Source organism: Humulus lupulus, chromosome 2 (assembly GCF_963169125.1).
Source record: "Humulus lupulus chromosome 2, drHumLupu1.1, whole genome shotgun sequence".
NCBI lineage: Eukaryota > Viridiplantae > Streptophyta > Magnoliopsida > Rosales > Cannabaceae > Humulus > Humulus lupulus.
Genome location: NC_084794.1, coordinates 14,558,858 through 14,583,669, shown reverse-complemented (window position 1 = coordinate 14,583,669; position 24,812 = coordinate 14,558,858). Strand labels below are relative to the sequence as shown.

Genomic DNA, 24,812 nt, shown 5'->3' with positions numbered 1-24,812 from the left:
TGATGTGGGAAGTGGGAATCAAAGGGAGTTTTTGTGTTGGTTTGATTGGGAGCTATGGGTGTTATTTGGGGGTTTAATTGTATGTTTGGAGGAGGATTAAAGATGGTTTGAAGGACTGGTTTGAGAGGAAAAACACAGGGGAAAAACTGGGTTCGTATGAGGGCGTGTTGCTGGTTTGGGCTGGGCGCCGCGGCGCAGCTGTGGTGCGCCGCGGCCCTTAGCGTCTGGCAGGGGGAGAGCCCTCTCTGTTTGAGGGCGCGCCGCGGCGCAGCAGGGGAGGGTCGCGGCCCTTAAGGCCAATTTTTCCAAAATATGGTTTTTAGCTTGGGGATTCAAACCTTAGGCCTCGGGGTTGGACCTAGTACCCGGCTGGGTAGTATTTGATGTCTCGGGGGCTGGGATTTGGTTTGGGAACCCTCAGTTATCATTTTTTTATTGATGATACCTTATATTTGGTTATGACTAGGTAACCGCTAAAGGACTAAAGGTTGATCGTTCTCAAGAGTCGTTCTTTAAATTATTCTAGCTCGACTTTGAGGTAAGAAAACTGCACCCTGTGTATATGAGACATGCATGGCTATTATTGGTGTGTGTCGGTTGATTATTATGTATGACATGCATGGCTATTATGACGCATGTTGGTTGATTATTGAGTATGGCATGCGTGGTTATTATTGATGCATGTCGGTTGATTATTATGTATGACATGCATGGCTATTCTTGATGCATGACTATTAAACGTGACATGCATGGCTGTTATTGGTGCATGTTGGATGACTATTAAACGTGGCATGCATGGCTATTGTTGGTGCATGTTGGACTGCTGGATATATTGCACATGATGCATGAGAAACATGTGATTGGGACATGCTTTATATACTGAGTATGATAACGTTCAGAGCTTGAGTCTCTGTGTTTATGCATGGCCCTAATAGTACTAATACCTGTTTAGTAAGCATGCTAAATACCTCGTTTATGGATATGGAACATGTGATATGTGATTGGTGGCATGTCTTACTAGTGAAAGACACTGACTAGTCAGGGACCGACTCTAAATTCGAGAATCACGCATTGAATGGCTCTATGGCATTAATGCTAGACCGACCCTAGGGTCGAAGAACTTATAAGCGCTTGCCTGGTCTACGACAAGATGATTATAGCCAAGGTATATGACCCCGGTGACTGTTTGTCACATGGCTAAGGGACGTTGTCCATAGTTTCGACTCTAGAGTCGTGAGGAAGGTTATGTTGGTGACTAATCACCTTGCACCTGTCCTAATCAACTTAAGAAAGAATCACTTATCGGTTAAGCCCTGGTGACCCTATCGTCACATGGCTAGAGGGAGCGATGCTCATTATTGTGACTTTTGGCTATTGTTACCTATTTTCTTGGACTGATAGTCCCAAATGGTTATTATGATCGTTGTTGATATTATATCATGCTCTAATGTGTTTTCTTACTGGGCTTTGGCTCACGGGTGCTACGTGGTGCAGGTAAAGGCAAGAGGAAGCTGGACCATCCTTGAGTTGGAGAGCTTAGGAGATGACGTGTACATATGCAGCTGCTCGTCCGCCACGGCCGAGGTTTAAAGTGGAACTAGGGTTGAACCCTGTTTTGCCGCTTAGAACGGCCTGTTGTAAATATTTTCTGTAATAAACTCTGAAACTTTATTTTCAGGATCCCAATGTATATATTAAACGTTCTAGTGAAACGTTACTTCCTAACCAAAGCTTTTAATCCGTAAATCGCTAATCATACTTAGTTCACGATTTTGGCCAAATGACTCGATTAGCGAGTTTAGCACTGTTTACAAGGCACACCGTAACGGTCCCTGGAGTTGGGGCGTTACAATAATGTGGTCTCGACAATTATCACATATATCAATACAGTCATGCCCATAATGGCCAAAATTACGATTATGCCCTTCTAACCTAATCAGGGCCTATATGCATACTAACACGCATAGTCATGCATCTCAAATACTCAAGTAATCATATAACATGCTTTGAATCATGATCATGCATCTTAATCATTAAAACCACACATAATCCCCATTATGCCCTCCGAGCACACTAATCAAGGCCCTTAAGCCTTATTAGTGAATTTGGGTCGTTACAACTATCCCCTCCTAATGAGAATTTCGTCCTCGAAATTTACCTGAACAACTCGGGATACTGATCCCGCATCGCTGTCTCAAGCTCCCAGGTCGCCTCCTCGACCTTACTGTTCCTCCACAACACTTTAACCAAAGGAATCGTCTTATTCCGCAACACTTTATATTTTCGATCCAAGATCTGAACTGGTTGCTCTTCATAAGCCAAATATGCTTGTAACTCCAAATCCTCATGCCTCAGCACATGAGTCACATCTGAGACATACTTCCAAAGCATGGAGACATGGAACACGTCATGAACTCCAGATAGTGATGGCGGCAGAGCTAACCTGTAAGCCACCTGCCCAATCCTCTCCAGGATCTTGAATGGTCCAATGAATCTAGGGCTTAGCTTGCCCTTCTTACCACACCTCATCACCCCTCGCAGAGGTGAAACTCGAAGAAAGACGTGGTCACCAACCTGAAACTCCACGTCTCTACGCTTAGGATCAGCGTAGCTTTTCTGTCTACTCTGTGAAGCGAGCATCCTAGCCCGGATCTTCTCTATGGCCTCACTTGTTCTTTGAACCATATCTGGTCCCAAATATCTTCTCTCACCCATCTCATCCCAATGAATGGGTGATCTACACTTCCTCCCATATAACATCTCATAGGGAGCCACTCCAATCGTTGACTGATAACTGTTGTTGTACGAGAATTCAATCAACGGAAGGTACTTACTCCATGAACCCTCAAAATCAATCACACATGCTCTGAGCATATCCTCCAGTACCTGGATCGTCCTCTCAAACTGTCCATCAGTCTGAGGATGGAAGGCTGTACTGAACTTCAGCTGAGTTCCCAAAGCTTTCTGCAAACCACCCCAAAACTTGGAAGTGAAGATAGGATCCCGGTCTGACACTATAGACTTAGGAACCCCATGGAGATGTATGATCTCCCTCACATACAACTCAGCATACTGATCCATAGTATATGTTGACCTCACTGGAAGAAAATGGGCTGACTTGGTGTATCTATCCATTATCACCCACACCGAATCATGAAGTCCTACTGTCCTGGGTAAACCTCCTACAAAATCCATAGTAATATCCTCCCATTTCCATTCAGGAATACCCAAAGGCTGAAGCAGCCCTGCTGGTCGCTGATGCTCAGCTTTCACCTGCTGACAGGTCAAGCATCTGGCAACGTACTCTACCACATCCTTCTTCATCCCGGGCCACCAATACAAAGTCCGCAAATCCTGATACATCTTCGTGGTACCCGGATGAAGTGAGTATGGCGTCATATGAGACTCATCTAGTATCTCTCGTCTGATCCCCTCATCAGTTGGAACACAAATCCGTCCTTGATACCGAAGTAAACCAACCTCAGAAATAGAATAGTCCTTAGCTACTCCTGCTAAGACATCCTCTCTAGCCCTCTGTAACTGAGCGTCTATCAACTGCCCCTCTCTGATCTGCTCTAGCAGGGTCGACTGCAGAGTAATATTAGCCAACCGGCCCACCACCAACTATATCCCTGCTCTAACCATCTCATCAGCTAACTTCCTTGAGATTTGAACAGAACTATACAACTGACCTGGACCTCTGCGGCTCAATGCATCCGCCACCACATTGGCTTTCCTGGGTGATAAAGAATGTCACAATCATAATCCTTTACCAATTCCAGCCAACATCTCTGTCTCATATTTAGGTCCTTCTGTGTAAAGAAATATTTCAGGCTCTTATGGTTAGTGTATACCTCGCACTTCTCCCCATATAGATAATGTCGCCAAATCTTCAGTGCAAAAACCACTGCTGCTAGCTCCAAGTCATGAGTAGGATACCGCTGCTCATACTCCTTCAACTGTCGTGACGCATAAGCTATAACCTTCTCATTCTGCATCAACACACAGCCTAAGCCCAACCTCGATGCATCACAATAAACAACAAACTTCCCTTCCCCCGAAGGAAGACTCAACACTGGCGCTGTAATAAGTCGTCACTTCAAGTTAAGCAACTACTCCCTGTGAAACCTTGTCAACAAAAAGAGGAGGATTTGAAGGTATCTAGTCAAAAAAGAACCTTCAAATACATTCCTAAAAGTCAACGAGGAGTGGGACAAAAAGCTTTGACACCGATTGAAGATTCAATGACAACCCTTATGACAATCTTTACTTTACCACGATGGAAAATTGATCAATCACTACCCAAGGGTAAAATGCAAATTTCAATTACTTTTGGTGAGAATAGGAAGAAAAATAAAAGGGTTGTTACTCTTAATAAAAAATCTTCAACTTTTGTAACTCCAAAATCCTTCAAAGTGGATAAGACAAGTTCCATGTTAAGAAGCAAAAAGGAATCACAATCCATCAAAATAGTGATTGTTTAAAAGCTTCTTTTGAACCCGATGAGTTAATAGAAGAGGAACAAAAAATGTTTCACAATGACGATGTACACACACCCATCCCGCGGGTGTCGGTGTTTGACAGACTTGAAGCAAGCACATCCACCCCACGAGTGTCAACATTCGAGAGGCTTGTTTTCACAAGCGTTCCACAGCCAAAGGCAACTAAAAAACAAAAGCAATGGGTCCCAAAATAAAAGAAACCCTTGAGAATTACTATTTTTCAGGGGCATGAAACACAAGAAAATGAAGAAAATATTGCTCAAGTCAATTACCTCATTTTTGAAGAAAGTCTAGCCGTAGAATATGAAGGCTCAAGCTCAAACCCTTCAAAATATTTTATAGACATTGTTCAACCGGCACCCCAAGAACTTGAAGACGGAGGACAAGCAACATTGGATGATTTAATAGAGATCAACCTTGGAACCGAAGATGATCCAAAGTCTGTATTTGTCAGTGCTCTATTAACCGAAGAAGAATTACCACAATACAAACAAGTCCTTCATGAATACAAAGATGTATTTGCTTGGGGGTATCAAGACATGCTAGGGTTGGGTCCAAATGTCGCTGTACACAGGTTGGCAGTATTGAAAGATGCTACCCCAGTAAAACAATCTCAAAGAAGAATTCGACCAGAGCTAATTCCCAAAATTGAGGCAGAAATTGACAAGTTAAGAAATTGCTGGTTTATTCAGGAAGTTAAGTATCCCATTTGGCTCGCAAACATTGTCATTGTGATAAAGAAAAATGGGCAACTCCGCATATGTGTGGACTACCGAGACCTTAATTGGGCTTGCCCACAAAATGAATTCCCACTCCCCATCATTGAATTATTGGTAGATGCTACTACTGGTTTTGATGCTTTATCCTTCATGGATGGGTTCTCTGGATATAACCAAATCAAGATGGCACCTGAAGATGAAGAGCTCACTGCTTTTCGAACACCAAAAGGCATATTTTTCTATAAAGTTATGCTATTTGGACTCAAGAATGCAGGGGAAACTTACCAAAGAGCAATGGCCACGATTTTCGAAGACATGCTTCACAATACTATTGAATGTTATGTTGATGATTTAGTGGTAAAAACAAAAGAAATGAAAGATCATCTTGATGATTTAAAATGAGTCTTTGATAGACTTAGAAAACATCAACTCAAGATGAACCCTTTAAAATGTGCATTTGGGGTAGCATCAAGAAAATTTCTTGGGTTTATTGTTAGACATCGAGGAATTGAAATTGACCCTACAAAAATAAAAGCAATTTTGGAAATGCCTCCCCCACGTAACTTACGTCAATTACGTGGCCTACAAGAAAGACTTGCATATATTCGAAGGTTCATTTCAAATCTTTCCCGCAGATGTCAACATTTTTCGAGATTGATGCAGAAAAATGTCCCATTCATATGGGATGAGGCATGCCAAAATGCTTTTGAAAGTATAAAGAAATACTTGTTACACCCACCAGTGTTGAGAGTTCCAATTTTAGGAAAGCCATTGATATTATATATCACATCACTTGACCGCTCTTTAGGGGCCTTGCTGGCGCAAAACAATGAGGAGGGAAAAGAAGTTGCTCTTTACTACCTAAGTAGAACTTTAGTAGGGGCAGAACAAAACTACCCTCCAATCGAGAAAATGTGTTTGGCTTTAATTTTTGCCATCACAAAATTATGGCATTATTTACTTTCACACCCTGTGACTTTAGTGTCAAAAGCTGATCCCTTAAGATATATATTATCAAAGCCTGTATTGTCTGGACGACTGGCCAAATGGTCCATGATTTTGTCAGAATTTGAAATTAATTTTGTCCCGCAAAAAGCAATAAAAGGACAAGCGTTGGCTGATTTTCTGGCAACACACCCAATTCCGGACAATATGGAGTTGCGAGAAGATCTTCCAGACGAAGAAGTCTTCACAGTCGAGACTTCATCATGGCAACTATTTTTTGACGGGGCAGCAAGAAACAGTGGGGCAAGCGTTGGCATTGTCTTTGTGACACCGTCAGGAGGCCTGATACCTTACTCTTTTCATATTCTGGCTATATGCACCAATAATGTAGCAGAATAGGAAGCGTTAATTATCGGCCTTGAAATTGCACTCGAAATGAAAGTACAGTCGTTGGAAGTATTTGGCGATTCTCTTCTTATTATCAAACAAATTAATGGTGAATTTGCAGTGAAGCATGAGGCTTTAATTCCTTATCATGAGAAGGCTAAGCATTTGATTTCTCAATTCCAAAATATCACGTTGAATCATGTTCCTAGGTCAAAAAATGGCAAAGCTGATGCTTTAGCTAAATTAGCTGTATCACTAACACTTCCTGGTGAAAGGGATGTTCAAATTACAATAGGAGAACGCCATTTGTTACCCCAAATCATAGATTGGAAATAAGAAATAAGTACCATAAATTTGGTAACTTTTCTTGAAAATACAAACGACAATGATTGGCGCCAACCAATTATTAACTATATCAAAAAAGGAGTCTTGCCAGAAGACTTAAAAAGAAGAGTGGATGTAAAAAGAAGAGCTCTTCGGTTTGTCTTTCTCAATGACACATTGTATAAACGTTCTTTTGATGGGATGTTGCTAAGATGTCTTTCAAAAGAAGAGGCGTCACATGCGCTTCAAGAAACTCATGCTGGTACATGTGGTGTGCACCAAGTTGGCCCAAAACTGTCAGCTCAATTAAAGCGGCTGGGTTACTATTGGCCTACCATGGTTCAAGAAGCGATTAATTTCGCCAAATGTTGTAAGTTATGCCAATTGCATGGAGATTTCATCCACCAAACCCCTCAACCACTCCATCCTTCTATACTGTCATGGCCTTTTGAAACATGGGGAATGGACGTTATTGGTTCCGTTACACCACCTTCTTCCAAAGCCCACAAATACATCCTGGCCATTACAGATTACTTCTCCAAATGAGCCGAAGCTATACCGTTAAAAGAAGTACGAGTAGAGGATGTCGCAGATTTTATAAGGACTCACGTAATTTATCGATACGGGGTTCTTTCAAAAATTATCTCTGACAATGCCCTTTATTTCAAATGTAAGGCAATGGTCAAATTGATGGACAAGTACAAATTCAAGCACAGTTTTTCAACTAGTTATAACCCGTCTTCAAATGGTCAAGCAGAAGCATTTAATAAGGTGTTATGCAAAATCATGAAGAAGACAATGACAAAGAATAAGAGGGACTGGCACGAACGCCTCCCAGAAGCTTTGTGGGCTTATAGAACCACTGTAAGAATTGCGTGTGATAACTCTACAAAATAGAGTTATTTTACCACTTTTTATGTGCTAATTGTTGCTTAATTCTTGAGTTTTTAAATAATTTATTAAGTTTTTAAGTAATTTTGAATTTATTAGTCTTATTTTAATTTTATAGATTTTTGTGTATTTTTATAGTCATTTTGTTGTAATATGTTGTAGTTTAATTATTTGAAATTAATATTGTTAAGTTAGGAATAAAAATATGGAATTTTGAGCTTAAATGTTTAAGTAAACTAAATTTTAATTAATATTTTCATGGAACTTTTGTTGTGTATTTTATTATTGAAAATATTTAGTTTTAATTTAATTTATGTTGATTTTTGTAGAGGATTTGTTGCAATTTTTGCTCTTGAAAAAGCAAGAAAAATGAAGGAAAATATGGTGGTTCAAGGAAAAGAAAGGAGAAGAAAGTTGGTATTTATCAAAAGCCCAAACCAGCCATGGGCCCAGGCCCAATCTCTCCTCCATCTTCAATTTCCTTCCCAACATGTGCCAATTTGAAGCTCCAAGCTCCCTCCACGTAGAAGCATCACTCTTCAAATCCAAAAGCATCAAGCTTCCACCATTCAATCATATAGCCAACTTTATAAAGCCTCCTGCCTCCAAATGCCATCAACAAGCCAAGCCCATCAGGCCCAAGGCCCACGGCCCAGCTCCAGCAAGTCTTCTCCTCACGACCAGCCAACTTTCACCACTGCCAGCCTTTTTTTTCCCATCTCTTGAGCCCACAAAAACAATGTACCATTGTCCCTTTGTCTAAAAAAAAATACCACTTTTACCCCACTTTCTACACATTTTACCCCAAAACATAATTATTACACCCTATAATTTACCCCTATTTACCATATTATAATTAATTAAATTAATTTAATCAATTTAATTAATTTAAATTGATTATTTTAATACCTCATTTTTGGCTATAAATAAGGGATTTAGGGAGTCCATTCTTAGGGGAGGTTACTATACCAAATTCTACACATTTCAAAACCTCTCTATTCTCTTCTTCTTCTTCTTCTTCATTTTGGTTATTTTTCTATGTATTTTTAGAGGAAAAATGTGGGGATTTCTCCTCCAAATTTTCCTATTTATGTTTGTAATTTTTAGTTTGTATTTGCTATTCTAGTTATGTGTTTCTAATCTTTTTAAGATTATTAAGGTGATGATGAAACATTATGTAACTAGATAGTATTTATTTTGTATGTTGATTTCCCATTTTGTGCAATAAAGTTTATGGAATTTTCTTCTTCAAATATCTTCTTTCATCTTAAATATCATGTATTTCGGATTGTTAGCACATATTTAAACTTTGTTATTCATTAGTGCAAATACATAATATTCTTTGTGTAAGATGTGTCATTAAATTGTACACATCCATGCTTAGAACAAAAATATTATGTTTTGCCTTATAAATAATGTTCATTGATTTATTTGTTATTTCATTAGATTGATTTACACTAAATGCTTTGAAATTATAATTTTGAAAAGTGAAGAAAAATCCTATTTTTTTAGAAGTAATTTGTGCTTAAAATTATAAATCTATTTAGAAAATGATAGTTTAAATTATTTTAACTATCACTAAAACTTGGGAATCAATATACTTATAAATATTATTAAACTTATATTTTGTGGATTCTAATCCTTAATAATCTTATTTTACCATCTTCATTTCTATTATTAATTTATATTTATATATATTGTCTTTAATTTCTATACTATTGTCTTTTATTTTATTTTTATTGTTACAAATTTGCATCAATCTTTGGAGCTAGGTTAGAATTTATTAATTTTGATTTAAAATAGTTTCATTTTCGATTTTAGACAACTCCTTTGGGTTCGATCTCGTGCTTACACGAACACTATATTCCATATACGATTCGTGCGCTTGCGAGTATAAATATTTAAAACATACCCGTTTTGGGTCCATCAATTGCGTCTGGTTGTACACCTTATAACTTGATGTTTGGGTCTGAAACAGTTTTACCTTTGGAGGTTCAAATACATTCATTAAGAATTGTTACTCAACTAACGACCCCAGATGAAAATGTGTAAGTCCGTCTAGCTGAGCTTAAAGCATTAGATGAAAAACGACTTGTTGTTCAACAAAAGCTCAAAATTTACCAAGCACAGGTAGCTGGGGCATTCAACAAGAAAGTTAAATTCCGATCTTTTTCAATTGGAGACCTAGTGCTTACTGTAAAAAGACCTGTTGTCATAACTAGAAGGATGAAGGGCAAATTTGAGGCAAAATGGCAAGGACCCTATGTTGTCACTAAGGTCTTCCTAAGAGGGGCATATGAACTTTTTGATTTAGAAAGCCAATGCATCTACCCATGTGTAAACGGAAAGTTCATCAAGAAGTTCTACACTTAAACAAAAGGTTTTCACCTAATGTGTAGACCGCACACTTAAAAAAAAAGGGGGGGGGGGGGGGGGTGCAATGAACTACGTGAGGCTTGATCCCACTTTGGGTATGTAGGCAATCTAGTTTATAACTAGGCTTAGCCAAAAAAATAAAACAACTCATATTCCCCTTCAAAAGAAAATAAAAAAAATAAAAAATAAATTGCAAAGAACTACGAATGGCTTGATCCCTTAAAAATGGTACGTAGGCAATCTAAACAAAAATTGGATGCAGCCACAAAAATAAAAACAAAATATTCATCCCAACAAAGGAATCAAAGTTCTAAAAGGTCTGAATGACAAAATATTATTTGTCCTCAAGGCTATAAATTTTTTTTTAACAAAAACTAAAAGTTTTAAAAACAAAATGATGAGATCTTCAGACCATCTGGAGAAATAAAGTTAAAGCACCAAATTTTTTTTGGAATTCTTCTTCTTGAACCTTGAGTGTCATTTTTGCCCTTTCGGCTTCATAGAATTTTTCTACACCAGCTTGGTCCTTTGATCGACTTATCTCCTCAGCAAGATGTTGATGTTTCTTCAAAGAGTCATTAAGACTAGAAAGATTTTCTTCAAACGATGCTTTTTCAGCTTCAAACTTAGTTCGCCGTGTTGTATGGCCAGTTCTGCTGCAATAATCTTTGCCTCCTCTGTTTTAAAATATTCAAAGGCCTTTGTCTTGTTGGAGACGGATATAGACACACGATTCATAGCTGCCGAATTGTCTTCATCACAACAAAGAAGGTCATGGATAAGAGATTCATCAAGGTTAAGGACACTTTCAACAATTTTGGTAGAAGCGGCAGATTTTTCTTTTACCTCGAACAAATCATTGACAGAGTCAATAAACCACATAATCTATGCTAAGTTACATTTAGACTTCTCACAAATGGTACTCAATATGTCAATTTTTGTGTCCATTTCAGCGCGATGTCCCGAAATATCATCTTGTAGCAAAGGAGAAGATAACAAACGGAGAATGTATTTCATGATATCAATCACAAACCTTTTGGTATACTCATTTAAATGGGAGTTGGTGATTGATGAAGCTGACATTGTCGGTACCGGACTTGGCAGAGGAATAGTTGGATGAGGAATAGGTGGATCTAGTGGAACAACGAGCTCTTGTGAAACAATTGGTTCTGCTTAAATAACATCTCCAGGTGACACTCTGTCATCAAACCCAATATCAACATGATCATCAGACCCATCAAAGTCAACAAGTTCCTCAACTCTGGAGCTGGAGGTGTTAAAGCAACCATCAGATGGCATAATCCCTAAATTCTGAGTAATTGGGAACGAGACACTTTCATAATGACTACGCTCATCATGTCTTGCACGCTTTACTCTTTTGAAATATGGATCTAAAGTATCGTCACTATCTGATTCTCTGTCAACATAACTAGCATTGGCGAAGTCATCAGTCTGAGAAATACATTTCACAAAAACCTCATCGAGGGTGGAGTAAATTTCGCGGATGTCCTGGATTACATACTTAAACTCTTCCTCTTCGTAGGGTTGTTTTAATTCTGTATGAATCTTCTTGACAGGTCTCCCTAAGTACGGAAGGCTACTCCTCACTCACCAACGACAATACCACCATGTACATTGACCTATACGAGTAATCTTAGGTATATGAAAGCAAATGTTGGTATTCCTCCTTAAAGTCAAAACCCAAGCTTTGGCGATATCTTCTATTCCACATTGCGTCCTCCTAGGGACACTCAAGCAAAAGTTCTCTGAGGGAACACCTTGGTCAAAACCAAATTGGCGAGCAAATCTGTTGGGATAATAAGGCTCCATATATATATATATCACTGCCAACTCTCACGGGTAACAAAGCAGAGCGCATTGACATTAAAAATTTAAAATTTTCATCAGACAAATCTTCATTATCCAAACAGTCATGATCTTCCTCTGAAGGGAAATAATAAGGTCGGTGAATAACATAATCCTCCCCCTCAAAATATGTCTAGCCCTATTCAAAGTCTGGTATCTAGCAGGAACCCCAGCATATTTACTTAGATGAGGTAAATCGGGAGTAAGATCCCAACCGCGATAAAGATCACGAAAATGCTCAGCTAACCACCCCAACACATAATGCACAGGTAAAAAACCTTCACCTCATTCTTGACAATGAAATGCGGAATTATATAAAGCACGATATATATAGCCCAAGACAGAAGGTGCAAGTGAAACTCTGACTCCATATGCCATTACTGAAGCCATATAAAAAGATTCAAGTCTAATGTTCTGGCCCGGGGTAGGAAAAACAAAGCGGCTTAGCCATAAAGACAAGAATGCTGCAAGACCACCCTTTTTCGATACATTCAAGGGGATAGTATGAAGATCATAAACTTCACCAATGTTCTGCTGGCTAAATTTTCTGGAGGTCTTAACAGTTGAGTTCGTTTTTACCCCTTCAAAGATAATTGGCCCTCGGTAAAAAAATTCAATCCATTGCTTACAGGATACACCCATACCCTTAGAACGACTATATGCACCCTTGTTTTTTAAGTAATCACATATTTAGGCATGGATTCTCAAAAGCTCCACAGTAGTGGAACAATATGGATCACCACTCACCAACTTTTCATTAAGAGGGATGAACTCTTCATAAGGAACTCTTAAAATGGGCAAACCACCAATAACCTTCAAGTCATACAAAGAAATACTCATCTCACCACTACTATGATGGAAGGTGTTAGAAAAAGGACCCCAGAGTTCTGAAAAAGCTCTCCAAACATGAAAAACCCATAAGAAAGGGTACCTGGACACAGAAATGGCATCATAAATCCCAGCTTTGTTCAAAACACTTTGGTGGTGGAGCAACACCTGTTCGGTCCACTCCATGAGGCACCGTATAAACTCGGCTCGCCCCTGAAAGACAAAATTGTTATTTGCTTTCCTATCCTTTAAATAACGATAAAGACCTGGAAAGAAATCTTCGTTCACTTGGTAAGCCAAATCCCCATCCTCTTTATTATCAACATCTCCTAAGACATTTGCTCGAAAAATGGCACCGTAACCTCTGACATGGTGAACGACATTATCATCATCAAAAGAATGGTATCTTAAGTCCCCTGAACTGACAGCCTCAATCTTAAAAAGAGAGATAGGATCCTGGTGGTTATTAGATTCCTGAACTTCTGTTAATGACATAGAACGATGATAAAGTGGCCCAATCTTGACTTCTTTCCCAAATTCATCCAGTGCTCTTTGAGAGTCTAGAGCCCCAAACGTAGACATACTGCACAAGAAACAAAATTTAGTGTGTCAAACAAAAGAATATAGGAAAAATCTCAAAGAGGTCATTAACCTCACAAAATCTCAAAAATAGTAATTTTACCTCAAAATTAAAAGTGCACTAAAATTCAAAGCCATAATAAATGGTATCCCAAAAAGAGGTCATTCACCTCTTAACTTTCAAAGCATCACAAAGATGCTTTTGAACTATGTTTGACTTGATTCCTCTAAAGGATACGTAGGCAACTTAGTCACTAAAACTAAGTGCAGTCACATGAACCACAAATTCCCAAAATTATAAAATATTAAACACAACTCACAAAATTCCATAAAAGGTCATTCATCTTGGATTTTTTCCTAACTTCCAAAACACTAAATGATTCCATGAATGGTCATCTACCAGAATTTCATAAATTTCTAAAAATACCATGAATTCCTATGAATGGTCATTTACCGGAATTCTTCCACTCATTTTCCAAAATAACTATCTAGAACTACAAGTGACTTGATCCTTCATAAAGAAGGTATGTAGGCAGCTCAGTCAGTCAAATTTACTGAGTGCAGTCGCAATTCCAAATTCCTCAAAATTTTCCCAAAATTACACAAGTACTTAATATCATCATAATTGGAATCAAAAGGTTTTCCTTTAAAGAAAAAGGGTAGTAATTAAGAGGTTATTCTTATAATCTTGGATGGATCGAACTCAAATTGATAAACTCTTATGCTATAAAATTGGCATAGGTGAAATTGTGTTTGGCATTAATTTTAATATATTAAATTTGAAAATTTTGTCTAATAGAGATAATTAATTAATTAAAAGATAAGTTGTACATTGGTTACAAATTTATTTTTTAAAAATTAAATATCTTCTATTTAAGTTAGACTTGTCAGAAAATAAGTGGAGACTCTATTATTCGCTTTAAAGAAAAGAACGATACTTTTCTATCTCTCCGTGAAAAAGATAAAGAACCAATCTCAGGCCTATTATCTTGATCTCATGTGTTGAGTACATCAAGTTGAATCATAAATTTGCCATCATTTATTCTCTAAGTGCCCACACACTTCTTGAGGTGTAGAGAACGTTGTGGAAGATCTTGGTGTGAGTACCTTGGAGCAGCTTGGATAGGAAGTTCGTTCAAATTACAAAAAGATAGCAAAGACACTTGATAGGCATCAAGAGGTATGTTTTCTATTATTTTCTTGCTTATGATTAATGTATGTATATTAATGGATCCGCATATTTAAAGGTAGTTTAAATATGTTACAAAAATTTTGTTGCACATTGGGCCAACCCACCACCATTCTGCTGCGTATTAGGAAACTCGTTCCTAACATGGGCTGGGTTGGGCGCAGGGTCGACGACGACGAAGAAGGGGTAGATGACAAGTCAAGCTGGGTTGTGGCGTTTCCAGATATGCGAGCAACTCGCCGACGGAAACTTTAGCGCCGAAGGGGTCTAGTTCGCTAAAGGGGTGTCGTCGACCACCATGCCTAAAGGCCGAGGTCGCTGCTGGGCGCGGGGTCTGCGACGACCAGGGGTGGGCTGGGCTGGGCGCGGGGTCTACGACTGCCAGGGGTGGGCTGGGCGCGGGGTCTGCGACGACCAAGGGTGGGTTGGACGACGCGGGTGGTCAGGGGTGGTGTGCGATAGAGACATTGTCCATTTGTGACAGGGACAAATACATGGTTGTGAGATTCTATTCTTGCAATATTTTGTGATTTACTATTATTTTTTCAAATATGAGTTTTAAGATTAAGTGTATTTTTTAGATCTAGTTTCTATGAATTAATTTTGTTTTTTCAAATCTAAGATTTGAGATTTATTGTTATTTTTTAGATTTAGTTTGTATGAATATTGGATGTGACCAGATCTGAATGAATATTGGGCGCCTCTGCGACGCCCAGGGGTGGGCTGGGTGCAGAGCCTGCGACGACTAAAGGTGGGTTGGACGGCTCGGGTGGCCAGGGGTGGTGTGCGACGGAGACATTGTCCATTTGTGACAGGGACAAAGACATGGTTGTGAGATTCTGTTCTTGCAATATTTTGTGATTTACTATTATTTTTTCAAATTTGAGTTTTGAGATTAAGTGTATTTTTTTAGATCTAGTTTCTATGAATTAATTTTGTTTTTTCAAATCTAAGATTTGGGATTTATTGTGATATTTTAGATTTAGTTTGTATGAATATTAGATGTGAGATTACAATATTTGGTTGCAATATCAAATGGATGGATTTTTGTTATGGATTTTGGATCTTGATTTGTGTGATGTTGATGAAGATTTTTGTTTCCAAATCTGGGCTCAACAAGAACTCAAGAACAAAGAACGATTTTGATTAATACTTATGTTTTAATTTAGTATTTAAATCTGATATTTTTTATAAACAAATTTATGTTAATTTTTAATTATTTGAAATAGTTTTTTTAATTTATAAGAAATTTAATTAATTTTTTATTTTAAAATATATTTTTAATTATTAAGTTAATTCATTAATGAATAAAACTGAGGAGCATTTTGGTCACATTCAAAAAAGTTTGATCAAAATCTTGTCCAAGATACTCTTTTGTTCCATTTTGCAAAATGCAAGATCCAAATTATCATTTAACAAAACACAAGGTCCGATCAGTAATTTTGCAAAACATAGGGGCCAAAATGATATTTATCCTAATTTTAATTAATAAAGGGTTATAATATTTTTTGATTATTTTTTTAATTTTAAAATTAATTTATATAACTTTTTTATTTAATATGTGTTTTTAATTATTTAAATAAATAATTAATTAATAAAATATGAAGGTATTTTGGTCATATTTAAAAAAAGTTTGACCAAAATCTGGTCTGGGATACTTTTTTGTTCTATTTTGCAAAACGTATGGTCTAAATTATCATTTAACAAAATACATAGTCCGATCAGTAACTTTTGCAAAACACAGTGACCAAAATGATATTCACTCTTGATTAATTTATCAGTCTTTCTATCACACGCTTGTATTTGAAACAAATAAAAAAAATTAAAATATATATTTAAATAATATAAATAAATATTTTACACATAGTATAAAGAAGTTTTCACACAATTTTAGCTACAAATTATAGCTAGGGGGGCCCAATTTTTTTTTTTTTAAATTATAATGAATTTTTTCATATTTTTTTCTTAATTTATTTTAAAAATTATGTTTTGGTCCCTTATCTTGTTTTCACCGAGTAATTGAATCCTTAACTAAAAAATTCTTTTTTGTTTTTTAAACTTCCTTTAACTAAAAAACTCTTTTTTATTTTCAAAACTTAAAAATTATTTTATGAAAACAAGTAGAGGTGTTTGATATTGTTTTTATAAAACAAAATTACAAAAAATAGAAAATTTTGAGAACAACAAAAAGTTGTTTTTAGTTATTTTCAATTTTTTTTTTCTCACATAACTTTTTTAATTATTATTATTTCATATTACTTTCTCTCTCATTAATTTACCTCTCCTCACTTTCTCTAACATCATTTTCTCTCTCATCACTTTTGATCTCCTTATATTATCTCTTATCACTTATTATCTCATTATTTTATCTCTCATAACTTTCTATATCCTCATTTTCTATCTTCTCATTTTCTTTCGCCTCATTTTTTCTATCTCGTTATTTTCTCTCTCATTTTTTTTCTTGCATCAATATCTCTCATCTCAATTTTTCTTCCTCAAACTTTCTCTCTCCTTATTTTTCATCATTTTTTCTTTCACATTACTTTATCTCATTATTTATTACAAAATTTTTAAAGATTTTTCTCTTTGTAAATATATTTATTAGTTTTTTTATTTAAGAATTTTTCAAAAAAATAAAACAAAAAAATTATTTATAGTTTACATTAACCAAACACTTGTTTTTTGAAAACTACTAAAACTGTTTTCTATTCTCATTTCTGAAAACACAATTTTGAAAACAAAAAAAAAAGACAATGTCAAATTTGCCGTAGTCTTTTGGTATCTCTTTTCCCCGAACATATAGAATCTTCTTGACTTTCCATTTCTCTTATGTCAAAAGGAAGACATTTCACTTGAGGATGTACTAATATAAAAAAAATAATCTTTTGGGAAGATGTTAATTGTTGCTTGGGGAAGGAAACTCATGTACAACATACAAGAAAACCACAAGTGATAAAATTGTTATTTTATATTGACTCCAAGATGTACATGAATGAATTCTAAGTAAGCAATCATTTCCTGAAAGGAGATCCTTCAAACAAAGAATAGAAGACACAAAAATTCATACCATCACACTTTCTATGGATGTTACAATATATTTCTCTACTAAGGGCATCTCCAGTGATGATAATCTATTTTGTTGCCAAATGTTTTAATATATTATTTTTCCTCTCATCTACGTAATTGGAAATGCTTTTAGAAAAAAAAATGATAACGTAGCCATTTTTCAGCAATTTTTGTGGGCAACTTTATGACATAGGGACCCACATATTATTCATAGCATCTGCATTGCAGATGCTCTAATATAATTAAATTTGGAGCAATTCTCAACCAACCAACATGTGAAGATAGCTCTTTTTAAGTCTATACAAAGTACTATTAAAAAGCATTTTAAACTCATTTATAAAATCTATACTCATAACATAATTTGTTCTCGCCATGTTACTACTAATCAACTATCAATATTATTATAACCAATAACTCTTTTATTATTATGATAAATATTAATTTTAATATTATTACCATTATTAGTAAAAATACAACAACTATAAATGTTTGTTGGTGTTGTTAATATTGCTAAGACCGCTGTTAATGTCTTTAGTTAATGATGTCATGACTGATTAGTAACGAAATTAAACTAGATAGAATAGGGTCTAACTAAAGCGAAGCCCTTTGATTGGATACTCTATTCTCTAAAATTCTTTATTTTCCCTCAAATATATTTTTAAAATGTTTCTTGCTTTATCAGCCCCTCAAGCATAAACACTTAGAGCACTCCCAATAATTTTTTTAAAATAGTTATATTTTAAAATTATAGTTCAAATGTGATAAAATAGTTCTCCATCAAATGAGCTACTCTAATTTTTTTAGCTTAATACACTATTCATTATTTACATGTAGAAACAACTATTCACTCATTTATAAATATATATTTTTTCTAACTTTTCTATATATATGTTTGATATTAGGAATAATATTATATGGTTTTAGTAATTTTTTTAAAACTTATATACATATTATTATTTTATATTTTGTTATAATTATTATATTGAGAATTATTTTTAAATTTTGTATTAATTTGTATTTTATTTATTTTGGAATAATCTAAAATAAAGTATAATTATATTTTGATATTATATAAGGATAAATATCATAAATATTAAAAGATATAAAGATACTAGAAAAAAATTTAAATGAATAAAAAAATATATTTAAATGATATAGAGAAAAAATAGAGAAGTTGATGTATGGTGTAATGTAAAAGTTAGAGGTAAAATAAATAAAGTGTTTTAATGAAGTATTTTAAAAAATAAAGGAGAGCTGGGAGTGCTCTTAGTTTTTTTGGTGAAATAAATTAGGCTAAAGCTATTGGTCTTCCCGTCCAAACTTTTTTCTTAGATTCTCTTTCCTTGGTTTGCCAACAATGAGGGGTTATTTTTTATAATATTAAAACTCTATTTTCTAATTTTTCAAAAAATCTTTTAGGTTGGTTGTAATTTTAATATTGTGGGTCATGTATTGACTAACGATCAACTTTAGACTTTAGACTAACGATAAACTTTCTCGGATAGAATAAATATCTTCGTCTATGTGTAATTGTGTTCCCAATCATAGTCTTTTTCTGACCATACACGTATAATATTATAAAAATGTTCATATAAAATAAAATAAAAATTGGTCAAATATTTTAAAGAACAGAAAATATCATTTTGTTCCTTGTTGTGTACCAGAATTCGTCGTTTGTTTTAAAAAATTTCAATAACCCTTTGATTTATAACCTCTCTTGTCATGTTAAAGAGCAGTTTTAAAGTTATTCAATGAGCTATTGCTGTCCAAGATTAATAGGGGTTGCAATTGCAACTTCATGGCTCATAATTTGGCTAAATGGGATTTGAGGATAAACATAACAGATGCCGGCGGATACTGAATGACTGTGAAGCTGGTTCAAGTTTCACATGCGTTTTTCGACTCTTGGAAACGTAACACAACCCTCTCTGTCTTGGACGTTCAAACGCCGCAAAAGCAGATGAACAAGTAGACTCTAGACGATTAGAGATTACGTTGGTGGGGTTGATGTTAAAAGCAATAATTTTGCTGAGGGGGTGATTAGATTTAAAAATTCAAGTTCAGAAAAGTCTGCAGCTTATGTGTCTAGTTAGCTAGATACATTTGTTGAAGCTCAGTATTAATCCAACCTGTTGCGAGTGTAAAGATGGAATAGAAGTACTTTACATCGTGGGTGACTTTGTTGAACCTGGTTTAAGAATAAAGGAAGCAAGTGAATTCTCTCTCTATGTATTTGTGTTCTGAAACCTACTGTTCTAGTGCATATCTGCATTTGTGAAATAAAGAGTGTAATATTAGCATTGGAACTTCTTCCCTGAAGTTCATGCTTACCTGCCCTTGGACCTTATCCATGTGCACAATTAGATTTGTAACATATTCAAGCTAGCATGTAAGAGGATTAGAGAACAGCTTAGCTGAACTAGTGAGCATTTAAACATTTAGCATAATGAAAGTGAGTCACACATGAGGATAAGCATCTAATATATGAATGTATAGTAGATGGCATACAATAACATTCATATTCAGGCAAATGACACCGTGTACCAAATCCATAATGAGAGAGGAGGTGCCTTACTTGAATTTTTCATAATCTCATTGCCTGTTATCAACTTTTAAAGGCAGCAGCCCACAAATCTGCTTGCTAGGGAGTTCACAAATTAAGTCAAGACATTATTATCCTTTGCTTTATCCCAACTTTACAGGTACTAACAGTTCATAGTTCATACAGTTTCAACTAACTTCATGGTTCTTATTGTCTATATACCTATACTACTCTTAATATTTCCCTTCAAAAATTCAACTCTTGCTTATTCTCATATGTGCAGAGTATGTGAGATTTGTTGTGGCAAGACAGCAAATAACTTAACAAAGAATGAGAATACCAGATTTGTAATAAGCTGGAGTGTGACGAAAAAAATGCGTAGCAGGCTGTCAGCACAAACTTTTCTCAATGAGACTTCTTCATGTTGGTCCAAAGTCCAAAGCACCACACCTTCCTAGTGTTGTGGTGAGAATTTTGCTGTGCTAGTCTTTCTTAAATTTCTGGCACATTCACTTAGCTTTAACAAAATAAAAACATCTTGAAGCACCTGATCTTTAAATCTTTCAAACTAGAAGTGAGAATACTTGTAATATATTAGATTGTTCCTACTTGCAGTATCCACATAAGTTATGGCAGGACAAAAAGAATTGTTCCTGACATCAACACCAGTTTGTCATGCACTCATAAAAATGACTAGATGAAGTAAACCAAGTAGTAGAGACCATATTTGGGATTTTTATTTAACCTCTATGAAATGCCAAGACAAAAGGGTCACGATTCCTTGAAATAAGGTCTGAGAAAACAAGCGAAACAGACCAATGATAGATTGAGAAAGAAAAAGAAACCCACCAAAGAGAAATCCATGGCTTAATATAATATTTATAATCCTGGACAAAGAATTGATTTGGTAATTATAAAATAAAAGTATAATATGGTTTTCAAATACTAACAGATACTGTAGTAAGATATGTATTTTGTTGTGTGATAATATTGCTAGTAACATAAAGCACATAACTTTAACAACCAGTTCCCTTCTCACACCATTTGATTCACAGAATATGCTCATAACATCAAAGAGATCTATCAGCTAAAATGTAGAGTCTTTGCAACTCTAGTAAAAAGAGAAAACAATGATTAATAAGAAACTCTGGATTGATCCCAAGAGAAAGCATGTAAGCACACGTACACAAAATGAAGACACCTGCATTAACCAGAAATTATTGAAATAAAGTAAGCCATTAATAGATTTGAATCGATATCTCTTGCATCTGACAATAGTTAATTATGAAAGCTAAAGACTTTATAGAACCCAATAGATAGGACAGACAATTATTCCAATGAAAGTTTCTTAGAAACAGTAATACTTTTGAAGCTGCATATTGATAGTGCTTTACCTTGAAACAAGGCAGAGAAAGGAAATCCTGAACCCAAAAGATTGGAAACGTTCTCTTGACTAAAATTAAAATTAAGTGAAAATATACAGCAGACCATCCCCTCCAGAACCACAAAATGAATCTTGTCTTCTTATTAAATTGTTTTTTTTTTGGTCAAAAAAATACACTTCAGACTGGGCCATAATTGACAAGAATCCCTCCCAATGGTGTTAAAGTTAAAGCTACTGACTTTAGACAAGCATTTACTGTAATGCTATAACATTTGATTTTTTTTTCAGTAACACACCCAAATAAGATGTGTACCTACCAGAAAGGAAGAAGGGAAAAATAATCAATATACACGTTCTTTTGGCAACTTTTTCAATAGTACTAGAACTTTCGAACAAAAAACAGGTTTATCAGTCATCATCCATCAAAACTTAGACTTCATCTGTAAGACCAATCGACCTGGTAACGAAGGTTCCAAATTTTGTTTTCCAATCTCACATAATCTGACCTTTCAGCCGTATGCACTCAATAGCAGCATTCGGATGAGCAATGTACACGCTGGAACAAGCAATTAGGCACATTTTTATTAATGCAGTTTCAGCAGCAGTGCTTACTATTACTACTTTGTGTCTTGGTACAATTATATTATATCCCAAAACTACTCGAGTTTGAAACAGAATTCCTCTTCATGGTGCTGCTGACTAACAACTCGTTCCCAAGAGGGCAGCTCTTCATAATAAATAAATGTGTACCCTGGCAAGCATGTCTTAGGACATCATACCCAAGTCATTACTATACATCCGAGCCAATCGCATTTTTGACTGAAGCTTTTTTGCTTCATTTGTAAGCCCCGTACTACGTAGGCCATCAAGAACAGCCCGTTGAGCGGACTTGAGTATTCTCATGCCACTTCTTAAACAAGCTAGCAAAAGCTTGGATGCACTCTGATACCTTCTTGCCCTGCAAAGACTGCACACTAAGATGGTATAGGTAAACGAATCCTTGATCTCCATTGTTTCAAACAACCTCAATGCACGATCAATCTGACCAGATTTACACATTCCATCAAGCAAACAGTTGAAAGCAACCAAGTTTATAGTAAATCCCATCATATCCATATAATGTAAATGTCGTAGGGCACCATCAATATTACCAGCCTTGCACAATCCATTAATTATAATTGTGTGCGTATACTGATCACATTCAAAACCACCTTTCTCTACCTCGTCCAACAGCTTATAGGCTACTTCTATATCACCTTCTTTACAATACCAGTTAATTAATGTGTTATAAGACACTAGGTCAAGTTCAATGCCATTTGTTAACATCTCTTCCATGTAAAAATTTGCCTCATCCATCCTACCAGTTTTAACTAAAGCTCCAATAACTGTGCAATGTGAAAAGCCATCAAAGGTGTAACCTTTGCTCCTCATGATCGACATGATCTCAAGCCCTTCTTCATACTTCCTCGACCTAAAACAGCTTTTCATAACTGTAGTGTAGGTGATGGCATTTGGCTCTAAACAAGATTCTCCAAGCTCCTGGAGCATTTTCCTTGCTGCCCTCAATCTGCCACGCTTGCAAAGTCCATTGATAATAATATTGTACGTCACTATCTCAGGGATAAATCCCTGACGCTGTAAATTCCTAAATAACATAATGGCATTGTTGATATAACCATTTTTACAAAGACCATGAAGCATGATGTTGAATGTAGTTGAGCAGGGAGAAAAATCACTAAGTATGATATCCCGAAAAATATTATTGGCTTCATCAGGTTTCCCTAAACTAAAGAAACAATGCATCAGTGTATTGTAGCTCCATAAATCTGGAGTAATATTTGCTTCAATCATTTCATCAAACAGATCTAGGACTTGTGATAATAAGCGCCGCCTGCTGGCCCCAGCAATCAAAGAATTGTAAGTAACAACATCTGGCTTTATCCCAGCTTCTTTCATTCTTTCAAGAATAGAATAAGCTACATCTAGTCCAACAAACCGACAATATGCATCAACCAAAGTATTGTAAGTGATCACACTGGGAAGTATGCCTAATCTTATACCATCAACAATAACTGCTTCAGCTTTGGCCAAGTTTCGGGATTTACAACATGAGGCTACACAAATGTTCATCAACCTAGTTGATAACCTTCCAACCATTATCCGCATCAGCTACAATGTCTTCCAAGAAGCATGAACCTGCATCACGTCAAATTCCAATCTCTTATACTCATAGACTTAATTAAAAGATAGCTTAAAGCTTCCTACCCAAAAACACCAACAAACTACAAGCTTTTTTCCAGCAAAAAATTATATATCCCTAAAGTTGCAAAGGAAATGATGATGCTAATCATGCTCCAAAATCTTATGCAAACAATGCGGGTGTGGTCGTCTTTGAAGCTAAAATCATAGCCAAGAAAGAAAAAAAAATCTGATTTCTATTTAAAAAATTCAGCAGTTAATACGATTTTGCCGGCCAAAATAAAAAAATTGTCTTAAGAAAATTCAAATCTTTCTAAATTGATTTTCTCCAGTAATTCCAAAGGAAAAGGTTCCTCACGCATTGCATGAGTCACCGGTCTCTGAAAGAAACCCAATTCGAACATGACAATGATCGTTACTAAAAACACCACAAGTTGTCTAACGAAACCAAACTAGATATACCACCATTGAAACTGGCTCAGCTCTACATATTTGAAGCAAATTAATTATATTCTAATAGAAGCATTAAAAATTAGCTTCCCAGCATAACTCAATTCTTGAAAATCAGAACCAAGTCATTATCTTTACCTTCACTTCAAGCTTTGGATCCAGAATAAGAGAAGACGAGACAAAGTAAGAGCCACAGAGGCTTCTGAAGGTGGAGCTTTTCCGATTGAGACACGAACCCGCCCCTGCTTGTCGAACCCGGTAGGAGTAATAAGTTGGGATTTTGGGGACCCATATACCAAAAACAATTTAGCACTATCCAAACTTCAAGTTTCAGTTCTTCGCGAGAACTATTTTAATGGCGTCCAAATAAGTTTAGTCGAAAATGAAATCATTTGTTTTGTAGTTTCTGGAGGTACCCATACACTGCCCGACCGCCATGAACGCCATAAAGCTCTCACTTTCTGAGTTTATTTTGCTAAGGCAGATTACAAATCTAGTAATCTACTTCTCTTTTGCGCAGTGCTTGGATCAGCCCAATACGGCCCAATTAAAGCCCAGAGAGTAT

The 24,812-nt window shown here is 35.9% G+C and overlaps 1 protein-coding gene across 1 annotated transcript; it reads right to left on the bottom strand.

The window, feature by feature from the left end:
* Positions 1-21,649: 21,649 nt before the first annotated feature.
* Positions 21,650-24,715, bottom strand: LOC133817357 (putative pentatricopeptide repeat-containing protein At4g17915). Its single transcript, XM_062249854.1, has 2 exons — positions 24,386-24,715; positions 21,650-23,794 (listed from the first exon to the last, which is right to left on the bottom strand). Exon 2 carries the CDS (start codon positions 23,762-23,764, stop codon positions 22,364-22,366), a length of 1,401 nt encoding a protein of 466 aa, XP_062105838.1. The 5' UTR covers positions 23,765-23,794; positions 24,386-24,715; the 3' UTR covers positions 21,650-22,363.
* Between the last annotated feature and the right edge of the window lie 97 nt (positions 24,716-24,812).

What these genes read in the sequence shown, in the direction of transcription:
- LOC133817357 (XM_062249854.1), bottom strand. Translation starts at nt 23,764, where the DNA reads ATGCGGATAATGGTTGGAAGGTTATCAACTAGGTTGATGAACATTTGT.